An 8,973-nucleotide genomic window follows, 5' to 3' on the forward strand; every position below is an offset into this window, starting at 1 on the left:
TAAGCTTCATCAGTGAAGTTAGCATTTCTTAGACAGTAAGTGCAGGAAGATACGAAAAAGAAAGTTGATCAGTGCTTCCAGACTGAGTAGGAAATACTGCAGATGATGCATCTTTTTATGTATTGCTTCTGAAGAGGCATCACTACTGATTTTCCTTTTTTGAAAACAGAATGAACTATAATTTAAACAAAAAAAGTTCCGATTGTATTTGACCTGACAGCTTCCCTTAAATATATTGACACAGCTGTGATACCTAACATTATTGATGTAAAATTACCTTTCTTAAATGGGCTGTAGACTGCGTGTCCTGAGTTAGATGTATAACTTCCAGAAGTGTCCTGAATGCTGTTTTAATAGCTTGGTTTGCAGCTAAATCTAATCTCAGTGGAGCGTGAAGTCACTTTTGTTGCATCTCTAAAACTCCAGCCCTGTGAACTTTGTGAAGCACGATGGGTTTTCTCTAGTCTGAAAACTTTGCCATCTGAAGTGTTGTAACTGCTTTAGAAACACAGTGCCCTGTAATCGCATAACAAACTGCATAAGCATTGTGTAAAATACAAGCTGTCTTTTGATTTAAAGAGTTTTTACTTTGATCTTTTGTTCTGTTTTCTAGAACTATTCCATGGCAGTCTATCTTGTAAAGCAGCTGTCCTCTACGGTGTTACTGCAGAGGTTGCGAGCGAAAGGAATACGGAACCCTGATCATTCTAGAGCACTAAGTATGTCTGATGTACTGCTTGTTTAAAAAGGAAAAGTAGCTTCTGTGAAAGGAGGTTTGAAATAGGACTGTACTAACCGAGGCTTGGACTTCCTACAGTTCTCTGGGTTTTGAGAATCTGATAGTGGTGTTCTTTGTATTCAGTTCCAATTCAAAGACTCGGAGGCCTTTGTTTGTACTAGGAGCCAGTCCAGGAACCCTGTTGACTCTGTGAAGGGAAAAATGCAAGAGAATCTCTTTCAGTTCAGCCATACTGGCTTTGTTTCTTCAGAACAGAACAACTGTATTTATATAGTTAACTGGTAATTCAGTACCTCAAGCAAGCTGAACTAAATGCTTGATATTGAACCTTGATGCTGACATGCTGGAGGAAAGTCTCCATCAACACATTTTTTTGTTTCTTTGGCACGGTATTGTGGAGTGAGCTCCTGGAGAGAGAGTGTCTGGCACAATATTTCTCCCAACCCCCTTCCAAATTTAAGCGTGAGGTTTGCTGCTTTATTTTTTTTTCTGACAAGTACACATTGGTATAAGTTTATATAATAAAAATGCAAGCAAAAACTGCTGCATGTTTCTTTTTTAGGGAGAGGGTGGAAATACCAACACCTGACAGCTGTTGGTCATGCTCTTTAATGCTCAGATAATGTGTGTTGTACACAGCACAGGACCTTCTCCAAAATGGAGGAAATTAGTCCACTGGTAAACGTTACAAAGCCAGTGGTATATAGTGCTGGGCATTAGCGACTGCTAATGCAGTACGATGATTTAAATGCGCAAAAATCTAGAGGGTTTCCAGGTGGAGAATGAGGGTGTAGGTCTGGTTCATAGAGCAGGAGGAACATGGAACTGACTTTTCATTTAACCAATGACTGCTTATAAAACAGTCCTTACAAGTAAAAGTAGAGGATGGGTAGAGATGAAAGACTTCTGTAGTGCTACTATTTCACTGCAGTTATTTAAAACTCAAATTTTGTCAGGGTATTTCTGATTTCCTGTTTCTCAGTTTGCTTTTCAATTTCTAAATCGCAAGATTGCTTGATGAGTATTTGAGGTTTACAGTGGTGCTTGTCCGTGTGAGAGTTACATATTTTTTTAGTGTGCTTGAAGTTAACAGTCAAGTCATTGTGGCTCATCTTGTCAGTAGATTTTAAATAACTGAAGTTGCATGTATATGAAAAGAGACATCCCTGTATAAATACATTTTCTAGGGATCTTTAAGATGAGCTTTTCTGCTTTTTGCTTTCTTAAATCTTGTTGTTTATGATCTTTCTAGAGAGTAAAGACTGCTTACGTTACATGTTTATCATGTGAGCCTGAAACAATAGTGACTGTTGCTTGCTTCCAGTAGATATGGCAAACTGAAAGTTTAGCACGCAGTTTCAGACTTGTTTTATTTCTGTCATCTGATTTGTGTATTAAATCAACTGTAAAGTAAACCTTTTCTTCTTTCAAATAACAGTTAAAGAGAAATTGACTGCTGATCCAGACAGTGAAATAGCAACAACAAGCTTAAGAGTTTCTCTTCTTTGTCCAGTAAGTTTGGTTTGTTTTTTTTTTTTAATTCACTCAAAACTGATTCTGATCAAAATATGGCTGTTTTGGGACATCTCTTCGGTAGAGGTTAGCTTGTATTTACCTGTGTGTTAACTTTGTGGGGATAGGATCCAGTGCTGAAGTTATCTGTCACTGTACTTAAGCATGTGATACACCCCTGAGAAACTGAGTATTCCATTAACTTGAAAACACTATTCAAAATTATGTGTAAGCATGCATTTAAATATGTCACTAGACCATCTGATTGTGCAGTTTGGGTCCTTGATTGTCATAAAACCACTTTCAGTGGTAAGGTAAGTGAATCTGACTATTAAAAATAGCTCTTCAGCCAGTGTCTGCAGTCAAAGTATTGAGCATCTTTTAACTGAAGTTGATTATATGCACGTGTACACTTCGAGTATTTAATAATCTAAGATTAAAAGCGAAGCAGTGTCCTAGACGTTGTTCAAACAAAATTTGTTCCAAATTTGAAGTGGGAGGGCACAGACCTGCTGTATCTTGACCTACTAACTGTTTTTTAACTAAGTAGATGCAGAGATAAGCAGTAGTTTATACCTGGGTTTACGTTATGATTGGTAAACTGCACAATATTAATATCTATTTGCACTTTTTTTAGTCTTTGGGTCTTAGTGCTCTTGTTTCAGGTACCATGCTCCTTCAGAATACTTGCTCTGTGTATTGTATGACACAGTATCTTTATTGCAGTATAACTTTGTAACCTCTTTTCAAGAGTAAGGATACATCTGTTTCCTGGTTTGGCTCCATCTGCTCAAGCTTGACACGAAATTTTCAGTTTTGAAATCTAAAGAAGAAAACTGACTTTATTCCTGCAAAATTGAAACTTATTTCTCAAACTATTTAATATGTTCTTAAACTCTACCAACGTAAAGATAAACTTTTAGATACATCAGCTTTGCTTCCTGAAAAGCATGATTGACATTGTGGTTACTTTTTATATATGTGTTAGGTTATTGTAAATCTTTAAATATGGTATTATCATGATCTTCAATCTTAAGGCTTTCTCCATATCAACATTGATGCTAACTAAATAATAACACATTTATAAGGAAGATAAAACTAATCTGTAAGAAAGATATAGGGATTGCATTTACTAAATAAAATCCTGATCTGTAAACGTAGAACCTCATAACCTATAATATTACCAAACCTATGAACTTATGTGTCATATCGAAACTGCTACAGATTGGCATGCTGAAGTATTTTGGGTCCACACCTCGCAACTTATTTTACTGTGTTATTATAGTTGAATTTTTGTTGTGCGGTTAGTACTTTGTTATTCTAGAAAGCACAACGATAGTACTGTTGGGTTTTTCTGTCATTTTTTAGGCACAGTATTCTTGCCACTTAAAATTAGTTTCCAATACAGACAAAGCCAGTAATCCATTCATAGGAATTAAACGGCTGTAAGAGTTTAGAAGTGCCTGTGTATTAATTCATTACCTTAATCTTCATGTATCTTCTGGAATTACAGATTTTTACTTCAGTTGTACTTGGTTTGTCAAAACTGCCACCTGAGGCAGTTATGTTGCTTCATAGATCATTCCGTGGGAGTTTTCCGACACACTTCCATTTGTCCTGATTGCCTCCGTTACTGATAAAAGTTCTTCTGCAGTGCTTTTAGATGCATTTTTTTTCTTGATGACTGTGGTTCAGATGAGTTAGTATCAGAGCAGGAATATCCTCTACGATATTGCTTTTAGGACTACAAGTTTGCTAATACCTAAAGACATCAAATTCTATTTTCCTTTCTCAAGAGTTCTGCCAGGGGTGAAAACAAAACAGCAATCAGACACTGGGCTGTAGCTCTTCAGAAGTCGTACCTTTGTCAGTATTTCCTTTTTAAAATTTGCTACTTTTTCTGGTAGACGTACAAAACAAAGTCCGTAGATGATTTTGAACATATCCATGTCACTTTAATAATGTCTGCAAAACATACACACTTGACTTTTTTTCCCAGTATGTTCCTCATTCAGTGCTGTCTGATTTCGCTGTAGCTGTTGGAATAATCCATCATTGCAAAGGCTCATTGGGACAGAGGCTGCACCTTTCAACCTGTCCTATGAATAGAAAGCTTATTAGTGGGATTCAGACTGTCCTTGGGTCTGAATGTAATTTTATTATAGTCTCCATATTTTTACATGCTAATTTGTAAGCATTTGGCTCGGGGAGAATTTTTTGGTAAATATTTTGTGCTTACTTTCTAATGCTTTGAACAGACAGTGTATGCTTTGAAAGTACACATTGAAAATGCTGATTTGGTCTGCAACAGCAGAACCGAAAATTGAAGAACGATGCATCTTCAGCTCCGTTAATGTGAGGGTGCTGTTCTCCCATCTCATTTGTTACGGGTGTGCTTCTCTCGTGTGTATGCTTCAATAAAATAAATAGAATTGCATATGTGGATGGGGGTGAGAGGTTTAGAGGTTTAGTCTTTATAACCTTTATTTTGCCCTCAAAAAAGTGCAAAGTGAAGCAGCTTCCTCTGAATTTGTTTTGGATTGCTGCTGAGCTTTTTTTCTTTTTAGCATAGAGGCCTGCTGTCCCTCCGAGACCCTGGAGCACGGAGAAAAAATTGTCCTTAACTGTTGGCTGGCTCTGTCCAAGATGCAGCGGGCAAACAGGCTGTACTGAGTCTGTATTTCAGGAAGACACTTGAATTGATGTTCTCTTTTTCCCTTGAAATAAAAATAAATAAATCCACAGGCTCTGCAGCCGGACCAAATATTTAACTGAACAAAAATTCCAAATGTAGCATTTTACTGTAGGTTTTGCAGCTTTGTTTACAAATCCTGAACCCCTGTTTTGGGTGCATTTTTTTGCCATGAAAAGATAGCAATGTTTTGTACGCTTGTAAAATAAATTAATGCAGTGTTTCTTTGGCTGCCAACAGGCAGGAATCAAAACAGTAACAGTGTTGGGAAACACAGTTTTTCAAAAGTTGGGCTGCATCCCTTCTTTTATGACCTTTTCTTTTGTCAGTTCTGACATAACTTGGCCAGTATGGCAGAGCTGATCCAGGAGGTTCAATGCCAAAAATGGGAAAGGAGACATCAACTTGTTAACGCTGAGCACACTGGTTCTATCCGTATGCGTGTGGCTTTGGTTAAATCCGACTTCTGCTTAGAAATCAGAGGCACAAGTTTGTTATACCAAAAGCTTGTGAAAATGTTTCTAGCTTAAATCTGTTTGTGTTTTGTTTTTTACTCAGGAGACAGGTAATTATGTTCTTTCTGCAGCATGTGTCTTTGACCTTCATTATTTTTATTTTGTATCACACAGAAGCATGTAGGTTTTATCTCGGGTACCCTTACTCTTGATCCTTACTGAGCTAGGAGGCTCTTTTTGTGCCCAAAGGACAAATGAGCCATTGACCTACCATCTGGGAGATAAGAATTCCTAACAGACATGGATCAGGGGGCCTTGCTTTGTTTGGGGGTTGATGATATGATAGAAATAATGTGCTTGGTCATGGATTTTGGGGGAAGGGGTGCCAAACACATGGCACATACAGCACCTCCTGCACTCAGAGCTCTCCGCCACCGTTACTGCAGGCTCCCTAGGGAATTCTGTGCTCCCCTCCCATCTGGTGGTGAGTTTTGTGGCAGTGACCGAGAGCCAGAGGGAGGAAAAATAAGCGAGAGCTGGCAGTCTAGCTGAATTTGCTGGGAATGGGGTGGAGGGATTTCTGCTTACAGGGGATGCAAAAAAAAAAAAAAGGCATCATGGAGGAACTAGTGGACTGTGAGTGGAGCCTTTGTTCTTGATACTGGTTTTAGTTTTCTGATATTCTGAGATTGACTGCCATCCTGTGGCACCCATCTTGTATTGCTCAGAATCAGTATGCGTGGCCACCATGCTTCCTCAAGCCATACTAAAACCAGTTCCTTCTACTAGAATTGGCAGAAGGTTTTCAAATGAAGTAATTATGTATGTTTTAGTCAAATATATATAACTTCAAAATGGTCAGTATGAATAGTTCTTGATAAATAATTGTTTTGTTGTTTTTTTTAATATGGGAAAAGTCTTCTTTAGACATACTTACTTTTTACCTTTAGTGTGGTCAGGTAAAGCCCCTCCTAAACTGCAACGTAAGCACTTTGCCAGAAAACAACTGCTTGTGTTTTTGGGGGAGAGGAAACTTTTTTTATTTCAGATTAATATGAAATGCCTTTCACTGTCTAATCAATTGTGCTTTCAGTGTAATCATATGTTAATGTTTTATGGTCTGGGTTTGTGTTGATTTATCTAATCCAAACTAAGATATTCCTGTTCCACAATATAGCCTAAACACCTTCTGTGTGTAGCACTCCTATGTTACCTGCTCAGCTTAAGCACTCAGCTGTGCTTTTCGTATTAAACCTGTAGAAGCTTTGTGCTGGCCTTTCTACAAACTTGAAGGAAAGGATGGTCCCCATCTGAAAGTGGACTTTAGAACTCATTTTCTCCTGTTTCATCTTTCATTAACATTTGTGGACCCTTTGTGGTGTTGAAAAGGTATGAGGGTATTATAGGGTATAGTCCGCTAGTTGTATTTTAGGCAAGAAAAAGGCAGCAAAATTTCAGGTTAGCTTACAACTGTATACATAGCAGTGGTGTTTGTCATGGCAGGAGGAGTATAAAATAGTTTCTTACTAGTTAACAGGTGTGACTTACTTTGTGAGTAGTCACTTTCTGACAGTTCTTTGAAGAAAGTAGTGAAAATGATGGAGTTAGAGAAACATGGTAGGAAATGATCCATAATCCTGCAAATACATTTTCTACTTGCTTGCTTCTGTGACTGTAAAGTTAAACAGGTAGTCTTGGCAGTGCTCTGATGACTGAGAGATGGACAGCAGCTTGAATACCCGCTTTAACTGTGAGTCAATAGGAGAGGACTGACCCATGTTCATCAGCTTTTAAAATACTAATGAAGAATTATTTTTTTGTGGTTCGTCCAGGACACTGGTATGTTACAGGTGATCAGTGGACTCTGTATTTTGTTACGGGAATATGGAAGGATGTAGCATTCAGTTTCCTTGATCAAATGTAGTTGAAAATGTGATTTTTGGTAACTTCTTCTTTAATGCAGTAATCAAACCTGCAGGAAGGACGGAACTGTGTATGTGGCATGTATTTTAATAAAAACTTTGATTTGTGAGAGTTCTTTCTGGAGTAAAACTCAACCTGTCTCTGTCTCTTTTCAGACAGAAAAGCTCTGTTTGTTAATCTAGTACCAAGAAGATATAATCTTGTATTTTTTTCTCTCTCTTAAAGCTGGGTAAAATGCGGCTAACTATACCATGTAGGGCCCTGACTTGTTCACACCTGCAGTGTTTTGATGCCACTCTGTATATTCAAATGAATGAAAAGAAACCAACCTGGGTTTGCCCTGTCTGTGACAAGAAGGCTCCCTATGAACATCTCATTATTGATGGGTAAGTAAAACTTGAATCAAAATGAAGGATGTATCTTAAGCTCTCTGCTTACTATTCTTGTGCTGCACAGACTACAGTGCTCTGAAATCTTGGTTATCTGACTGTGACCTCTTTTAAGTTACCATGTTGTTTAATTTCCCTGCTGTTGTTGAAGAATTACTAACCAGGTACCTGTTCATCCAGTATTCTGGAAGAATTGTGGTCATCAAACTGTTAATAATAATGAAAGGTATTCCTTCCAATTCTAGGTAAATTTTTGAGCTATCCTGCCTAAAATGGTTGCGAGTTTTTTGGTTGTGTGGTTGGTTTTGTTGTGGTGTTTTGTTTGTTTGTTTTTTTTTGTTTTTTTTTTATCCCCCCCCATATTCCATAATGCTGAATCCCTAGGTGAAAACAGCACACGTTCTCTTTTCTTTTAGTGGAGCAACTACACAAATCCGGCATAGCTGATAGCAGACATACATGTTAGATCAAATGAATATTGCCACCCCCCCAAATGCATGTACAACTCTATGTACAATTTCACACTTGGGGAGTTGCTATATACAGAAAGTGACATAGAGATTGATTCCCTGGTACTACCTACCTGCAAAACATTAAAAAAAAAAACCCCTAAAATCTAGTATTAATCTCCCTGAAGAAATGCCAAGTATGTATTCCTGGGTTTGCATTTTGATTCCTTAGATAGGCAGCGTCTTTCCAAAGTGTGATAAAAAGGAAGAGAACAAGTAGGGTCTTCTGGGAATACTCTGAGAATATTTTACTCAAAACAAAACAAAAAAACCCACAAAAAAAAACCCCACCACAAAAAACCTGAACAAGCAAGCAATCAAAAAAAGCCAAACCAAACAAAACCCCAAAAAGCAAAATTAAAAACCCTGAAACAGAGAACCGCAGAAAACCAGCTCACAAATGACTGAGACTTTTAAAGTGAGTATGTGCTTTGTTTTGGTGACTTGCAGTGAAGCGTCAGATTGCTCGGGATCCCCTTTAAGGCCTTACAAAGAGCTCTTGAAGAGACATTCAGGGCTTGCACAGGCTCCTTTGGATTCATGGACTTACAGGTCCTCTGCTTTGGTTCAAAGAACTGTGGGGTTCATTGTTCTAGGTTTCAGCCTAAAATAGTAAAGATTAAGAGTATTAATAATTAAAACAATGCATTTTCCTTATTTCTTCTTATGTTACCAACTGTGACTGTTGGAGATTAGGTGATACAGCATCCCAAAGAGAAGGTTGTTTCTAGAACGTGTTTCAGTCTGGGAAAGA

At 37.9% G+C, this 8,973-nt stretch overlaps 1 protein-coding gene across 2 annotated transcripts in view; it reads left to right on the forward strand.

Annotated features, from left to right (window-relative positions):
• PIAS1 (protein inhibitor of activated STAT, 1) overlaps positions 1-8,973 on the forward strand; it is a 34,359-nt gene that overhangs the window by 20,481 nt on the left and 4,905 nt on the right. For both annotated transcript variants that reach the window (XM_009695526.1, XM_009695528.1), the window contains exons 6-8: positions 614-719; positions 2,178-2,251; positions 7,547-7,707. In XM_009695526.1, coding sequence (XP_009693828.1) covers positions 614-719; positions 2,178-2,251; positions 7,547-7,707 — 341 coding nt within the window. The remainder of the gene's footprint in view (positions 1-613; positions 720-2,177; positions 2,252-7,546; positions 7,708-8,973) is intronic.

Source organism: Cariama cristata, unplaced genomic scaffold (genome assembly GCF_000690535.1).
Source record: "Cariama cristata isolate BGI_N322 unplaced genomic scaffold, ASM69053v1 scaffold5902, whole genome shotgun sequence".
In the NCBI taxonomy this organism is placed as follows: domain Eukaryota; kingdom Metazoa; phylum Chordata; class Aves; order Cariamiformes; family Cariamidae; genus Cariama; species Cariama cristata.